General features: G+C 45.6%; 1 protein-coding gene across 2 annotated transcripts in view; it reads right to left on the bottom strand.

Moving 5' to 3' along the window:
• The window catches only part of ASCC2 (activating signal cointegrator 1 complex subunit 2), a 43,129-nt gene extending 34,555 nt beyond the window's left edge, over positions 1–8,574 (bottom strand). For both annotated transcript variants that reach the window (XM_040463984.1, XM_040463985.1), the window contains exons 1-2: positions 8,480–8,574; positions 3,764–3,861 (exon numbers count right to left, since the gene is read on the bottom strand). In XM_040463984.1, coding sequence (XP_040319918.1) covers positions 3,764–3,844 — 81 coding nt within the window. In that variant the 5' untranslated portion in view covers positions 3,845–3,861; positions 8,480–8,574. The remainder of the gene's footprint in view (positions 1–3,763; positions 3,862–8,479) is intronic.
• Between the last annotated feature and the right edge of the window lie 7,793 nt (positions 8,575–16,367).

The following is a 16,367-nucleotide window of genomic DNA, read 5'->3' as shown; positions in this document are numbered from 1 at the left end:
TTCTGCTAAGGTCACAGGGCTAAGGAGGCAACTGAGACAGGATCTGAAGCAAAGCTTATGCTGCTGATGGACTGAATGACCTACAGTACCCATGTGCCATCCTGGTCTCCCTCTTTATCCTTCTGAGCCCAGCTCTGACCTCATCTCCCCAACTCCCACCCCTATCTAGGTTAGGGATTCACCTGGGATCCCCTAACACCTGCCCTCTATGCTTCCCCAACCACAGCACCTGCTGAACTGTATCAAAAGTACTTCCAGATCAGTGGTTACTACAGATGGGGAGAGAAGAAAGAATGGATCACAAAAGGGCACAAAGAAACTTTTGCGAGTGGTAGAAATGTTCATTATCTTGATTACATTGATAGCTTTGTGGGTATATACTAGTGTCAACACCAACCAAATTGTATGCTCAGAGCCTGGAACCTGCTTCGGATTCTGTGTTTCCCTCTTTCTCTGCCCCTCCTCCACTTATGCTCTCTCTCTCAAAAATAAACAAACATTAAATATGTGCAGTTTAGTGTCCTTCAATGACACCCTAATAAGGTTACATAAAAAGGGAGGGCCTGCCTTCTCTGTCTCCCCCACTAACCTGTAGGTCTCCAGAAGCCATCTGGGCTTTGCTCACCACAGCATTCCCAGTCCCTAGAATAGTGTCTGGCATTGAGCCAACTCTCCGTATATATTTACTGGCTGGCTGAGGAATGAAGGTGTGTAATGAAGGACCAGATCCCACCAAGTTCTTTGAAGGACCTTGAATGCCAAATTCAAGAGTGGGGACTTTATTCTGTAGGTAACAGGAGCCACGGGAGATTTCAGGGCAGAGTGCAGCAGGCTCCAGCTGTATCTTCCACCCTTCAAGCCTGGCTCAGGTCCCACTTGCTCTGTGAAGCTTTCTGGACATTCCCTGCCCATCAAACTTCTGTTCTGCTTATCTTGATAAGAAACTATTTTATACATCTTTCCAAATGTTCCCCTACGTGAGTCCTGTCTTCCTCAAGGGGCTCATTCACTCATTTGGGCCCAAGACTTTATTTCTTTCGGATTTTCAAGAGCACCAAGTGTGTGCTGTGTGCGCAGTTAGCTACTCAATAAACATAAGCTCCACCCATCACCCTGCAAAGGCAGCGTGGTGGCTGCCCCTTGGCTAGAGATCTCCTTGTCCTAAGTTGGGACTAAAGAGACAAATATACAGGGACGCCTGGCTGGCTCAGTCAGTTAAGCGTCCAACTCTTGGTTTCGACTCAGGTGATGATCTCACAGTTTGTGGGATCGAGCCTCGGGGTGGGCTCCGCGCTGATGACACACAGCCTGCTTAGGATTCTCTCTCTCCCTCTCTTTCTGCCTCTCCCCCACTTGTGCTCTCGCTCTCTCTCAAAATAAATAAATACACTTAAAAAAAAAAGAGAGACAAATACACAGTGGGTAAATATCCTTTAGCATGGTCAATAAGACCACTCCTTGATCAGGCAGCTGTCTCCCCTCAGCTCATCCTTCTTCCCACCCTACTTCCCATTCGAAGCTTCTGCCACTTGTCACTGTTGTCATCATCACCATTATTGAGTGCTTACTATGTTCTGGTCACATGGCCAAGTATGTGTGAGATTTAACACAAAGCTTGTGCGCCTTAACTCAATGATACTGCTTACATCCGAGTCACTGGTGGTTGGTGTAGGAGTCAGGCTCTCTCAAGACTCTGGGACAGTAAGTATACTTGGGTCCTCCTGCCGGGTTCATCCTTCTCCCACTGCTCTGCCCAGCTAGTGCTTATTCCCCCTTCAATACCTGGTTCAGGATCCTCTTCTTTCAGGAAGCCTTCCCTAGCTGTGCATGCCCCCCCAGCACCACTCCCAAGACCTCCCTGCCCTACAGTCCTTCAGTCTGGATCAGTGGCTTGGGCTCTGCACCCACATAGCCACCTGGACTTCTATCACAACCCTGATCACACTATAGAGAAACTACTGGACTCCTCTGCTCTTAGTCCACACACCCCTCAAGGCCAGGAACCATGTCTATTTTCTCTGTAGCTCCAGCATCTGGCACAAAGCCTGTCTGGAGTTCTTGACTCATTTACTGAATGTTTCCTGAGAGAAATGCACTTGGCACTGGGAAACCAGAATGAAGGGAAGGGACCAGGTCCCTGTTCTCATGGAGCCCACAGCCTAGCAACCCAGGTATTCAGTACATGGGGAAGGACTGAGATGGAAAATCAGTCAACTACTTAAGAAGTCAGTCTCCACCAGCCCAACAGAACTCTGTGTGTGTGTGTGTGTGTGTGTGTGTGTGTGTGTGTGTGTATGTTTAATGTTTCGTTAAATTTATTATTGAGAGAGAGAGAGAGAGAGCGTGCATGCGCGCACAAGCGGGGAAGTGCAGAGAGGAAGACTGAGAATCTCAAGCAGCTCCGCGTTGTCAGCACAGAGCCCAATATGGGGCTCAAACTCACAAACCGTGAGATCACGACCTGAGCCGAAATCAAGAGTCGGACACTTAACCAACTGAGCCACCCAAGTGCCCCAGAACTTTCTGTGTTAATGGAACTGTTCTATACCTGTGCTGACAAATACAGTAGGCATTTACCACATGGGCTATTTTAATTTAAATTAACTAAAATTAAATAAAAAATGCAGTTCTTCAAATTATCCACATTTCAAGTGTGCAATCCCTATATGTGGCGAATGACTATTGCACTGTGGCTACCATACTAGGCAGAACGGTTCCAGATTTTCTGATAAACACCCTCCTCACATAAAAAGGTTATGAAAACAAACCCACAGGCTTTATAGCAGAAAGTTTAAGGGTATGAGAGTCAGTCTAGCTGGGCTCCCATCCTGGCTCCCCTAACTTCCTAGTTCTGTGACCCTGAACTTTCAGTTTCCTCATCTGTAAAATGGGGACAATCAAAATACCTACTCACAGGGCCATGGTACAGCTTAAACGAGATAATCCAAGTGAAGTGTTTAGAAAGATTTGGCCCAGAGAAAGTGCTCTACAAATGTTAAGTCATATTACTAAAGAGTAGTTAGGAAATAATAAGAAGCCATCCAGAAAGCAGGAAATAAAATACCAAGCTCTTGTTTCCCACGACTTTACTCAAACCCCCCTAGGAAATACTTCCTCAATACTTGAGCTTGTTCAAGGAAGCTCACATTCTTGGGAAAACAGTAAGTGGGTACGGGGACTCTAGTCCCCACGTCTGTCTCCTTCAGCATCCTGGCACCTCTCCGCAGCCCATATCTCACTCTGCAGCTCACAGCCTCCTTATTTTTCAGTCTCCCAAGCCCTGCAGAGTTGGTATGTGGCAGGTGGCGCTTAGCCCATTGCAATAAGAGACAGCCTGACCTCTGAAACTGGTGTTCCCCCTGAAGTGTGGATAATAGGTGAGACAGCTCTGAAAAAGGCCTACCTGAAACCTGAACACTTCCCGCAGGGTCAAATCCCCAAACCAGACTTTGGGCTAGATCTTTTTTCTAGGCCAGCTCAGGTTGAGTCAGAACTGCCATCAGACTCTGATTCAAAATGAAATGCTTTGGAGGAAAGGTGTGGGGTGGCAACATGGAAAATACTACTCAAATTCAAGCTGCTGCTCAGAAAGGAAACTTCTGCACCGGGTCTGGACGGATCTAGTACTGTCCCAGCTACTGAATTACTATTGACTATGGCCCTCGGGTCATTCTTGGAACAGATAAAGGAGGAATTTGCTTTTTGCTTCTGAAATTGCAAGAATGATAATATCAGGCCGAACAGCCTCAAGGTACCGGCTCACCAGCGCTGGTGAAGTCCTCAGTTTTCCTGTCTTCAGGTCCGTGTGGGTGATCTGGAGTTGGTCCAAGGGCAGAGATGGCATTGTGCTGTGTGACCCTCCTGTAAGGAATATGGATGGGAAGAAGAGAGCAGACACATAGGCTCCTGGTGGAAGGAGCCTGCTCTGGAACTGATCTCAGAGCCAGGAGAGAGGCTTCACCCTCTGGCCTCAGGAGGCTCCTGACTTAGTCCCTGAAGACCCAGTTCCTGTACCTACTAATTCAGACAGAGGTGACTTTTCTGCCTAATGCTGGAGTTCTCAACTGAGGAGGAAAACACTCCCCAAGTGACTTCTGATATATTCTCACTGACTTTGTGTTGTATCGGCTAAAAGTACATTATTTTGGGGGGCACCCGGGTGGCTCAGTTGGATAAGCATCCGACTTCGGCTCAGGTCATAGATCTCACAGTTCGTGGGTTCAAGCCCCACATAGGGCTCTGTGCTGACAGCTCAGAGCCTGGAACCTGCTTCAGATTCTGTGTCTCCCTCTCTCTCTGCCCCTCCCCTGCTCATGCTCTGTCTCTTCTCAAAAATGAATAAACGTGAAAAAAAAAGTACATAAGATTATTTTCATTATAGCTCCAACTCTGTGGTCCCTCTGAGCTCTGTGAAGACAGTGCCTGGGCTCTCCTTCTTTTGCTATCTTTTCTGTGACAGGCCTGATACAGAGTTGGTCTCATCAAATGTTTGACTCGTCAAATGAGTGACTGAATATGAGGACACTTTTCTTAAGAATTCTAACCAGATTGGCAGTCTTTTGAGGGAATGGAGTCATGAGCCTTTCCTCACTCACTTATAGAGAGTTTTAATATTTTACAACCTCCTTAGGCTTCAAGGAAAAAGGACATGGATGAACAGAAGGACCAGAGAGGACAACAGAATTCACAGAAACCTGCCAGTGTGAGCTCTTTTCTACAGAGGCCCAAACCCACCTCAGAGTCAGTGAGTGGCAGACATCATGTCTCTTGTCTTCCCATCCAATGTTCTGTCCATAATTCTACTTGGCCGGACCCACAGAAGGGACATGCATATTGGCTGAATCATGGAATGGAAGTGAATCGGGCCCCTAATTCACTAATGGAAGACATGCCATAAAAGGCCAGCACAGTCTCAATGACAACATAAAGCCATATTGAGCCTGGGATGAGGAAACCATCTGTCACCTCCTGAGAACCTCACAGATGAGGTGAGGGGCTCAGTCAGCTATGAGTTACAGGGAGGCCCGTATCTCAGATATCAGGCCAGGCCCTGGTGTTATGAAGACAGACTGATAATGCAGGGTCTCTGCCCCACAGGAGCTTACAGTCCAATAATTACAATGATAATGGCAGCAGCAGCAGCAGCAGCAGCAGCAGCAGCAGCAGCAGCAGCAACATGCTTATCATATGCTGGTGCTTTTCCTAGGCCTTTTCTCAGCATTAACATGCTTGGCATATATTAATGCTCATGACAACTCTAAGGTGAGTCTATTTTTATCCCCATTTCATCAATGTGGAAACAGAGGCTCAGAGAAGATGAGAAACTTTCCCTAGGACTCAGTAGTTGGTGAAGCTGGCTGGCTCTTAACCATTAGCTGTACTGAGTCTAGTGATAGTGTAGCTGAACTTGGGTGTTGCTGTAGGAAAGCATTTCTAGGGAGCCTAAAGGATCAGGAGAGCCTGAATTGAGTCTTGATAGTGGCGATTAGCCAGGAAGAAGGGTGCTCCAGACAGAGGATATAGCAAGAGCAAAGGTAAGAAGGTAGGAAGCAGCTTGGTACATAAAGGATCTTAGTTCATGGGCTGTTTTAAAGACTGTGAAGATACCCATTATAAAAGGATGTAAAAGAGAGAGGACCACTCTGTCTAGTCCTCAAGGCTTATTCCAGGTCTAGAATCTCAGTGGGTCAGACATGTCGTCCCTGCACACATGAGGTGGCCTCAAAATAATCACAAGGTGAAGTAATGAAAGGGGCTTGGGTAAGTTTTCACCTTTCAGCTTTGCAAAACATTGATAATGTACATATGTTGTACGTACATTATTTTTTTTTAATTTTTAATGTTTATTTATTTTTGAGAGAGAGAGAGAGAGACAGAGTATGAGTGGGAGAGAGGCAGAGAGAGAGAGGGAGACACAGAATCAGAAGCAGGATCTAGGCTCTGAGCTGTCTGCATACAGCCTGATGTGGGGCTCGAACTCACGAACCATGAGATCAGGACCTGAGCCGAAGTTGGACGTTTAACTGACTGAGCCACCCAGGCGCCTGCACATACATCATTTTTAATCAAGTTACTATCTTACTAGCCTCTCACAACAACCCAGTTAAGCACAACAAGGATTATTATGCTCAGATGTCCAAAGAGGGACTTCGATTTGCTCAAGGCAGATACATTAGTGGCCAAGTTGAAACTAAAGCCCAGACCTTCTGCTTTAGCACCTGGGTCTCCTGTGCTGAACATACTAAAAATATTTATTTCCTAACACCCTAGTGATGCTGGGAGGGCAGCTGGGAACACCAGGGGTCTGCTCACCAGTGCAGAATCTAAATGACTCACAGGCCCTGTTCTTTCCATATTCACATTCCAAAGACGGTTGTGGGAGTGTCCAATGTAGGGACCTAGGTTGGGGAAAGAGCCATAGTAGGTGGTGGCTCTTTGTCCTTTAAATTCTAAGCCACAGAGACCAGGCCTAGATGGGTAGAGACAGCTACCTGATTTCAGAAGAAATCCACTCGTACAAGCTAGTGCCTATAAAGGTGGTTCAGACCCAGGCTGCTGTGGTGGTTAAAAGAGAGCTTTATAGTTCTGCAACCTGGGTTCATATCCTGGCTCCACCTTTTCCTACCCATGTTTGAGACCTTGAGACAGTTCCTTAAACTCTCTAAGCCTTGATTTCCTCACCTGTAAAATTGAGATGTGAGAAGAATCGATGGTAAGTGTTCAACACAGTACTTGGCACATAATAAGCACTCAATAAGGTTTGCTTGTGATTACAAGTCCCAACCATAGGCAGAACACTTGGGACTTCCTCATTTACTCACCAAACACTGACTGAATACATTCTGGGTCCTAGGCATATAAATGATTATTCAGTGTGATCAGAGCTGTAATAGGAAATATCCAAAACAAGCACAGCAGAGAAAGGGAAGATGACCCATAACTGGTTGTTGAAAGATAGGAAGGAAAGATGGGAAGGAAGAACATTCCAAGCAAAGAGCAAGTGTGAACAAAGATTCAGAACCAGTGGCTTTGAAGGAAGAGGGAAACATTTGGCATGGCTGAAAACACAAGGTCAGGAAGGGGATGACAGAAGTAGAGATGAGGTTGGAAAGGAAAGGTGAAGACATTTTACAAAGAGCCTCCAGGGCTCCTGGGTGGCTCAGTTGGTTAAGCCTTCAACTCTTGATTTCAGCTCAGGTCACTATCTCACAGTTCATGAGATGAAGCCCCAAGTCAAGCTCTGTGCTGACAGCGCAGAGCCTGCTTGGGATTGTCTTTCCTTCTTTCTCTACCCCTCCCCTGATTGTGCTCGTTCTCTCTCTCTCTCTCTCTCTCTCTCTCCCTTTCTCTCTCTCTCTCAAAAAAGAGAGCCTCCAATGCTATGCTAAAGATTTTGGTCTTTCATCTGAAGGCAGTGAGGAGTCATTTAAGTAGAGAAGAGATATAATCAGAAAGAAAAGACAATAACCTGGTGGCAGAGAGACTGCCTATGAACCCTTGGAGAGCAAAGACCATATTAATGATTAATGATTAGTCATTTGTGATCACCTACTATGTGCCAAGCATTGAAGCCTGGCAAATACCAAGGTGGACAAATAATAGACTTGGTCCTGCCCTTCATAGACCTTACAGTCTTTATGGGAAAGACAGATATGAATTGAATAGCCATACAAACTAGTTATACCATGATGTATGCTATGTAGGTCAGGCCCCTGGGGCTGTGACAGCATTTAACAGAGAGAACAGTTGAGGGAGGGAGCATGTCAAGGAAGATTTGAGTTTCATCTAAAGTATGGTAGAAATTAACTAGGCAAAGACTAGACTGTAAGTTCCAGAAAGGCTCTAAGTTCCATCTGTGCCCGCCAGTGCATCCTTCATGCCAAGCAGGGCAGCAGAAGCCAAAACTTAGAAAAAGGCTTTCTATAGAAGGTGAGCTTGGTGCAAGCACCAACTACAATAAGGCCTGAGAGCATTGCCAGGGCTACTGCTGCCTCAGTTTCTCTGTCTGTCATCACCCTTCTGGTCTCAATTCAATATTACTTTCCTCAGAGATGTTCGCAGACAACCTGACCTAAAGTATTCACTCCGCAGTTACTGGCATATCTTTCATTATCTTGTGCCTTTATTTGTCGCTGTCTCCTGCCACTTGTTTGTCTTGCTGTTTGTATCCCCAGCGCCTAGATCTGTGCAGGAGGCGCTAGACATGTATTTGTTAACGAATGAATGAACTCTAAGGAAACTGAAACCCAGAGTGAGAGTAGGAGGCCTGTGACTCGTCCAAGGTCACTCTGGGGCTGAGCCTCGAACCCGAGACTCACGGCTCTGGTGGCCTGGCCTCAGGGGCGACTCACGGCCCCTGGGGCAGCGTCAGTCTCGGCCCCGCCAGACAGGCGGAGAGGCCCGCGGCCACCGGGGGCATGGCCGCGACTCCTCCCAGACCGAATGCCCCCTATTCGGCAGGGCCCAGCCACGCACTCACCTCGGCGGCTCCACTACCGGCGCTGTGCCGCCCCCACCGCCGCCGCCGCCGTCCACGGTGACAGCTCCCAGTGCGCCGACACTTCCGGGGTCAAACGGCGATTCCGCAGGCGCAGACAGGAAGCCTCGGCCCCGCCCCCGCCCCCGGTGCTAACTGCCTTAGAGAAGCCGGACCCGTGGTCACGCCCCCAGCCTTAAGACTCCGCCCCCACAAGGAACAGGCCCGACGGTAACCACGCGCCCTGCCCCCTCTTCTCTCCCTAGAGGTTCAACCTGTTGGAAAGTATTGTACCTGGCTTTACAGGATCTCAGGTTTCCACCTCCCTCCTAACCTTCTCAGTCATTGTTTTACAAATTTAGTCCAAAAGAGTAGTTTTAACAAGTCAAAAGCATAAACATGGTGTTGAGCAGAAAAAAGCGAAGTGGTACAGACTCAAATTTTGTTGATAGGAACTTCTAGGACAGGCAAAACTAGTGAGTGGTGATGGGTTTAGGATGGTGGTTATCTCTGGGGCTCATGACTGGAAGGGGCCACAAGTGAGACTGGGGACATTCAGTAGATGTGTTCAATTTGGAAAAGTCATCAAATTGTACACCTATGAGTTGTGCACTTTCCTGTGTGTGTGCAATGCAAAAAGGTTTTTTGTTTTTGTTTTTGTTTCAGATCAGGAAGACTGCATAGAGCTATCTTAAAAGCAAAAGGCAAAATTTCCACAGAATGTCTTAGGTGGTATAGGGTTGGTGTTCTCAAACCTGGCTATGCATCAGAGTCATCATAGAAAGCTAGTTAAAAATACACAACCCAAGGGGCACCTGGGTGGCTCAGTCTGTTAAGTGACCAGCTTCGGATGAAGTCATGATGTCACGGTTCCTGAGTTGGAGCCCCACATTGGGCTCTCTGTTGTCAGCACAGAGCCCACTTCAGATCTTCTGTACCCCTCTCTCTTTCTGCCCCTCCCCCGCTGGTTCTATCTCTCTCTTTCTCAAAAATAAATAAATAAACTTAAAAAAAATTAAGTGCCAGTGCCTGGCACACAGTAAGGATTCAAAAACCACCATTGTCATGAGAGTGTTATGGAATCCCCTAATGGAACACACAACCCAGCCCTGTGAGTCATGAAATATTATCCAGCACCCTCCCAGTGCCAGGCCCTGCTGTCTGCACTGGGGTTATAGGGAACAACAAGCCCAGTACCTGTCCCAAAGAAGCTTACAAGGTAGGGGGTGGCAAGAAAACCAAAAGCTATAAGGATTTGTGATGAATTCAGGGTGCTAGGGAAGTAGGGAAGATGGGCTCTGAACCAGAAATGGGATGGGAGGGATTGGATACTATATTAGTTATGTATTGCTGCCTAACAAATTACTACCGACTTTGCAGCTTATAACAACACACATTTATGATCTCATATTTACTATGGGCCAGGAATCTGGACACAGCTTAGCTGGCTCCTCTGCATCAGGGTCTTCCACAAGGCTGCAAGGAAAGGGTCAGCCAGAGCTGGAGTCTCATCTGAAGGGTCAACTGAAGAAGGATCTCCTTCCAAGTTCATGTGGCTGTTGCCCAAATTCAGTTCCTTGGTCGTTGTACTGAAAGTCTCAGTTCCTAGCTGGATTTTGGCCAGAGGCTACCCCCAGTTTCTTAACACATGGGCTTCTCCAATGCAGCAACCTGCTTCATCAAAGCATGTAAGCTAACAAGGCAATAGGGAGAATCTGCTAACAAGACAGAAGTCACAATCTCATGTATCTTAATCAGGAAAGTGGCACCGTAGCACCTTTGCCGTGTTCTATTTTTTAGAAGCAAGTCAATGGGGCGCCTGGGTGGCGCAGTCGGTTAGGCGTCCGACTTCAGCCAGGTCACGATCTCGCGGTCCGGGAGTTCGAGCCCCGCGTCAGGCTCTGGGCTGATGGCTCAGAGCCTGGAGCCTGTTTCCGATTCTGTGTCTCCCTCTCTCTCTCTGCCCCTCCCCCGTTCATGCTCTGTCTCTCTGTCCCCAAAATAAATAAACGTTGAAAAAAAAAATTAAAAAAAAAAAAAGAAGCAAGTCAAGGTCCTGACCACACTGTGAGGAGGGAATTACATAGGGCATAAATACCAGGAGGTGGGAACCATTAGGGGTCACCTGAGAGTCTGCCTGTCACAGATGCTTAAAGGACACACATCAACTCCAGGTCTTCAGGAAGAGGAAGTGGAGGTGCAGCGAGGTAAAGCTTGGTTTATCCCATGTAGCAATGACTACATTTATCAGGCCTTTACTCCATCACAGGCACTAGACTAAGTATTATCTCTTGACTCTTTACATGAATTATGAGGGGTGTCTGACTGGCTTAGTTGGTAGAGCATGAAACTCTTGATCTTGGGGTTGTAAGTTTGAGCTCCATGTTGGGTGTAGAGATTACTTAAAAATAAAACCTTCACACACACACAAAAAGAATTGTAAGCGGTAGTAATTATTATTATCCCATTTTACAGAGAGGTTTAGAGACCAAACCAGGGTCACAGAGCTTATAAGTTGATGGGGTGGGGATTTGAACCCAGCTTTGTTTAGCTCCAGAGCTTGCCCTCATAACCTCCCTACCAAGGGCTGGCCTAAGTTCCTTGAAACAAGTTTGAGGGTCTCAAGTCCAGGAAAAATTCTGTGGCCAAGTATTGCAAGCTGTGTCAAAACAATGGGTGCTTCCTTTAATTGCTGTCATTTTTCGGGCAAAGCTGATCATCTACTGATATGGATGTGTCACCAGCCTGACTCCAGGAACTCAGGAAATTTCTAGTAGAAGCTTTTACTTCACTGTCAATCTTAGCTTTTAAGAACTAAACTCCTAGAGGCTTCTGCCTAGCTTTCAACCTTACTTTTTAAAAATAAACTAACGACCTGTTGTAACAGAAAAAGAAGCATTTGTGGAAGATCCCTGTACAGATGAATCAGAGAGTGCCAGAAGTAACCAACAGTTACCTCAACCTCATTGTAATGTTCAAATCTCCTTCTGAACATTCATCCCAAGCCCCATCAAAGGAGCCTGCCTTCCCCTTTTCAAAGAATCAGGGCTTTGGAAATTATTCCCCATAATCTCCTTATTTGTACAAATAAAGATTACTCATGTGGCAACTCCATCTGATGTAGTCTCTTTCTATAAATCACCAAGGGCAGACCCACTTTGGTCTGGTAACAGAGGGGCAGAAAAGGTGCCAGAAACTCCCTGGATTTTTTCCCTCTGGCACCACACACGTTGGGCACACCGGATATATAATCTGTATCTTGGTGATTGGTCGGATGGAAATCATTTGTAGCAGCCTTTGGCACAGAGAAAGCTTAAAATAAGACTTCTGGCAAAAATGTATGGATGCGTTTCATCTTTCCTTATGGGTGTTAATATCACTAAGATTTTGGAGCTAAATAACAGAACTGTAAAAAGACAAATCATCCAAGAAGACACCTAACTTCTCCAAATGTGTCACAGTCTTCTCATCTGTTAAAAGGGGTCGTTTGGGCACCTAGCTGGTTTAGTCGGTGGAACACGTGGCTCTTGATCTCGGGGCTGTAGGTTCAAGTACCATGTTAGGTGTGGAGATTACTTAAAAATAAAATCTTAAAAAAGGGGGGGGTCATTAATGCTCACTTCTTGATCATCAGGAGGTTTAATGAAATAGTATAGACAATGCCAGGCACATGATAGGAAGGAAGGAAGGAAGGAAGGAAGGAAGGAAGGAAGGAAGGAAGATTCCTTATCAGTTAGAATGTTCACCCTTATATTTCCTTTACCTTTGTTTTCTCTTCTTTGCCTAAAGAGATTAATAAGGAATCTGAGCTTCCAAAGGAGACATCTTTGTCTAAGCTAACATATGTCCAATTGAAATTAAATTAAAAACCCACTTTAGGGGTGTCTGGGGGGCCCAGTCGTTAAGCATCTGACTTCAGCCCAGGTTTGTGAGTTCGAGTCTCACATCAAATGAGCTCAATCCCTACTTTGGGTGAGCGTGAACCCCACTTCAGATTAGCTCATGCTCCTCTTGGAGGGGAGCATGAACCCTACTTCAGGTGAGCCCCAGTTCTCTCTCTCTCTCTCTCTCTCTCAAGAAAAAAAAAAAAAGCCATTTTAAAAGAAGCCTTAAGCCATACATTAGTCACACAATGTGGAGGAATTTGGGGGCTTCAACTGTCCAGATTAAAAGAAAAACAACAAATAATTTACTTTAATAGTAAATATTTGGGTTGACAATGAAAGTGTCTGTGGTGCCCATAACCAATCAAATATAGGGATAACTTGGGAGAAAAACTGTCAGTAGTTGGAGCTGGAAAATCAGCACAGGAATTTCTGGGCCTTTATCCACCCCCACCACCCCACCCCCCATTCAGATGCTCTGAGTCACCTAAAATGAATCAGTATCACCTTAGTGCTTCAGTCTTCCAGCAAGTATGTGTCCATGGAGAACCCATTGTTGGGGTTAGCTTCTGTATGGCTCACCCCCTGTTCATTTCCCCTGTTCACCTTCCCCCTGACAGTAACTTGATTCCTCCTCAGGGAGTTATTCCTTCCACTTCAGTCCACATGGAGTTCAACTGATCCCTTACCTATAGCTGAGCGGTAAGTAAGCAATTGTATCAGTTATGTATTGCTGTGCAGCAAATCACCCCAAAACTCAGTGGCTTAAGACAATAATAATCATGGGGTGCCTGACTGGCTCAGTTGGAAGAGCAAGTGACTCTTGATCTCAGGGTCATGAGTTTGAGCCCCATGTTGGGTATAGAAATTACTTTAAAATAACTAAGTAAACTTAAAAAAATAGTAATAATTTATTATATTATATGGCTTCTGTAGGTTAAGAATTCCAAACTGGCTTGGCTGGGTGATTCTGGCGCAGGGTCCCTTATGAAGATGCAATCAGATGTCAACTGTACTCATCTGTACTCATCTGAAGACTTGATCAAAGCTGAAGAATCCACTTCCAAAGCGGTTCATTCATGTGTCTGGCAAGTTGGTACTGGCAATTGGAAAGTTATTCTCCACAGGGTCGTTTGAGTATCCCCACAACATGGCCCCTGGCTTACTTCAGAGGGAGCAATCCAAGAGGTTAAAGTAGAAGCAGCAATGGCTCTATGACCTAGCCTGGGAAGTCACACAGCATGACTTCAGCTATATTTCTATTGGTCACATAGGCCAGCCTTGGTTTAGTGTAGGAGGGGACTATATAAGGGCATGAGTATCTACAGGCAAGATCACTGGGGGACGTTTTAGAAGCTGGACGCTACATCCATCTAATATGGGCTTGACCAGGTCGCCTGGGTGGCTCAGTCGGTTGAGCGTCCGGCTTCAGTTCAGGTCATAATCTCACAGTTTGTGGGTTCGAGCCCCGCATCGGGCTCTGTGCTGATGGCTCAGAGCCTGGAGCCTGCTTCGAATTCTGTGTCTCCCTCTCTCTCTGCCCCTCCCCCGCTCATGCTCTGTCTCTCTCTCTCTCTCTCTCTCTCTCTCCTTCAAAAATAAATAAAAACATGGGGCGCCTGGGTGGCTCAGTCGGTTAAGCATCCAACTTCGGCTCAGGTCATGATCTCACAGCTCGTGAGTTCGAGCCCTGCGTCGGGATCTGTGCTGACAGCTCAGAGCCTGGAGCCTGCTTCTGCTTCTGTGTCTCCCTCTCTCTCTGCCCCTAACCCACTCACATTCTGTCTCTGTCTCTCTCAAAAATAAATAAACATTAAAAAAATTTTTTTAAATATATAAAAACATTAAAAAAATTTAAGATGAGATTGACCAATTGGCATTTTCTAAACCCACAGACACAGTGATTGGCTCAAGAATAAAAACATAATCTTCACCTATCCAACAATACCTAATTCTGGGATCTTTACTGAAGTCAAAACAATAGAAAACTCTCTTTCAGATGAGATTGATAGCAATAAGAAAGAACCAAGCCGAGAGCTGTCAGAGACCACTACCTGAACTTAAGGATGAAGCCACTGCAAAGGAAGCAGAGCTGGGAAAAAGAAATGGCAAGCAGTGGGGAATGAAAGAGCATGATGAAAGCGTTTGATCCTTGGATCCAGGTGCACCTGAATCCAGATTCCTCAGACTTTTCTTCCTCCTGTTTTCCCTAAGCCATTTTGTGTCAGGCTTCCATTCTACACAACTTCTAAATGCCATGTCTTTCTCATGTCCAGCTCATTAGCTTTTTCTAAAGATTACAACTGGCACCCACTGGGACAAGAGGGTTGAGGTTGCCTGTTAACTGTTCAGGCTTAGTTGTTGCTGGCATTACAAGTAACTACATACTGGAATAAAAACAGACACTCAAATCAATGGAACAGAATAGAGAACCCAGAAATGGACCCGCAAATGTATGGCCAACTAATCTTTGACAAAGCAGGAAAGAATATCCAATGGAACAAAGACAGTCTCTTCAGCAAATCATGCTGGTAAAACTGGACAGCAACATGTAGAAAAATGAACCTGGACCACTTGCTTACACCATACACAAAAATAAACTCAAAATAGATGAAAGACCTAAATATAAGACAGGAAGGCATCAAAATACTTGATGAGAAAGCAGGCAAAACCCTCTTTGACCTTGACCACAGCAACTTCTTACTCAACATGTCCCTGGGGCAAGGGAAACCAAAGCAAAAATGAACATCAAAATAAAAAGCTTCTGCACAGTGAAGGAAACAATCAGCAAAACTAAAAGGCAACCTACGGAATGGGAGAAGATATCTGCAAAAGACATATCAGATAAAGGGTTAGTATCCAAAATCTATAAAGAACTTATCAAACTCAATGCCCAAAAAACAAATAAGCCAGTGAAGAAATGAGCAAAAGACATGAATAGACACTTCTCCAAAGAAGACATCCAGATGGCCAACCGACACATGAAAAAATGCTCAACATCACTCATCATCAGGAAAATACAAATCAAAACCACAATGAAATACCACCTCACACCTGTCAGAGTGGCTAACATTAACAACTCAGGCAACAACAGATGTTGGCGAGGATGTGGAGAAAGAGGATCTCTTTTGCACTGCTTTGGGAATGCAAACTGGTGCAACCACTCTGGAAATTAGTGTGGAGGTTCCCCAAAAATCAAAAATAGAACTACCCTATGACCCAGCAGTTGCACTACTAGGTATTTATCCAAGGGATACAGGTGTGCTGTTTCGAAGGGACACATGCACCCCAATGTTTATAGCAGCACTATTAACAATAGCCAAAGTATGGAAAGAGCCCAAAAGTCCATTGATGGATGAATGGATAAAGAAGATGTTCTTTGTTCAATCAAAAAGAATGAAATCTTGCCATTTGCAACTATGTGGATGGAACTAGTATTATGTTAAGCGAAATTAGTCAGTCAGAGAAAGACAAATGCTATATGACTTCACTCATATGAAGACTTTAAGATACAAAACAGGGGCGCCTGGGTGGCGCAGTCGGTTAAGCGTCCGACTTCAGCCAGGTCACGATCTTGCGGTCCGTGAGTTCGAGCCCCGCGTCAGGCTCTGGGCTGATGGCTCAGAGCCTGGAGCCTGTTTCCGATTCTGTGTCTCCCTCTCTCTCTGCCCCTCCCCCGTTCATGCTCTGTCTCTCTCTGTCCCCCCAAAAATAAATAAATAAAATAAACGTTGAAAAAAAAAGATACAAAACAGATGAACATAAGGGAAGGGAAGCAAAAATAATATAAAAACCGGGAGGGAGACAAAACATAAGAGACCCTTAAATATAGAGAACACAGGGTTGCTGGAGGGGTTGTAGGAGGGCGGATGGACTAAATGGGTAAGGGGCTTAAGGAATCTACTCCTGAAATCATTGTTGCACCATGTGCTAACTAACTTGGATGTATATTACAAAACATAGCGATGAGAAGTCAACACATGGATTGAACAGGTACACCTTGGGTA

This window comes from Herpailurus yagouaroundi, unplaced genomic scaffold (genome assembly GCF_014898765.1).
Source record: "Herpailurus yagouaroundi ecotype Mexico unplaced genomic scaffold, PumYag 428, whole genome shotgun sequence".
Classification (NCBI taxonomy): Eukaryota; Metazoa; Chordata; class Mammalia; order Carnivora; family Felidae; genus Herpailurus; species Herpailurus yagouaroundi.
The sequence above is the reverse complement of the archived record's forward strand: the minus strand, read 5'-3'. Positions and strand labels throughout refer to the sequence as shown.